Genomic DNA, 1,108 nt, shown 5'->3' with positions numbered 1-1,108 from the left:
TGTTCCCATTGACTTCTGGCTCCGAGTCTGGTTCTGAGACTCTTCCAAACCCATACACCACTACATTCACTGATGCTAGTGGTACTGAGTCTGGTATTGTCTCCTTCTACTCAACTACTGATGCCTCTGGTAACCCATCAACTGGTGTGACTACCTCGTTGTTAAATGAGAGTGTGACAAGTATTGTTGTAACCACTGTTACAATTGGTGGAGTCGTTGAGACAGTTACAGTAACAGTTCCGTGTGTCACATCAGTTTACACTGACTCTGAGGGAAACACCAAAACGGAGGTAATTACTGGTATCGTTACAACAGATGATGCAGGATCTGTTAGTGTTGCATCCGTAACCTCGAATGTGATTCTGACAACTGTTACCGATGTGGTTGGTGCTGTGTCCACTGCAACTGTCGTTGTTCCTTGTGAGCGTTGTTCCGAGACTGCAGAAACCACTAACGAGGGTGTTGAAGCGAGCACAGCAACAGCATCTTTTAAGGAGTCTAGTGGCACTCTTGTGATAGAGGGTTCGATTACTATCTCCACCCATACTGATACAGAGCTTAACACAAAGACCGAGGCCATCACAGGTGTTATGACATCAGGTGTATCAGGATCTGTTACTGTTTCAGAGGTTGGCAGTATTTCAACTTCAACACAGGAATCACTTGGTAGTGGAGCCTCTGTTACCGTGGCTGGTGAGTCATCATCCACCATTGTGGAGGCTGCAACTGCATTGGATTCCACGGGTTCCACGGGTTCCACGTTGGCTACTCTCACCACTGGTGCTATTGGCACTACGGCCACTGCTCTGGAGACATCCTACTCGGGCTCTGGTGCTATCATGAGCACCAATGGTCTGCTGGTGTCATTATTGACATTGTTGGTGTCTCTGATGATCTGATCTGATCTCTTCGCCTATTCTTCTTCTTGAGTATACATAATAGTCGTTCTTATTATGTTTGCTTAAGCTTTTTCTTTCTCTCCGATTACTGGCCATTTGAATTCAAATTGCCTGGTGTACTCGGTACAGTAAGCACAGTGTGATGGCACTTTCGCCCTATACAAGCTTACTAACGTTTTTGCGTATTTTTGTCGTTGACCTTTCGATAT

General features: G+C 45.7%; 1 protein-coding gene across 1 annotated transcript; it reads left to right on the top strand.

The window, feature by feature from the left end:
- Positions 1 to 26: 26 nt before the first annotated feature.
- Positions 27 to 899, top strand: CYBJADRAFT_175804 (uncharacterized protein; the record flags this gene model as incomplete). The annotated part of the gene is made up of 1 exon (XM_020216741.1): positions 27 to 899. A coding segment is annotated over one exon (873 nt), but the record flags the coding sequence as incomplete, so codon positions are not given.
- Between the last annotated feature and the right edge of the window lie 209 nt (positions 900 to 1,108).

Source organism: Cyberlindnera jadinii (assembly GCF_001661405.1).
Source record: "Cyberlindnera jadinii NRRL Y-1542 unplaced genomic scaffold CYBJAscaffold_27, whole genome shotgun sequence".
In the NCBI taxonomy this organism is placed as follows: domain Eukaryota; kingdom Fungi; phylum Ascomycota; class Saccharomycetes; order Phaffomycetales; family Wickerhamomycetaceae; genus Williopsis; species Williopsis jadinii.
Note: the sequence above shows the minus strand (reverse complement) of the source record. Positions and strands in the feature narration are given on the sequence as shown.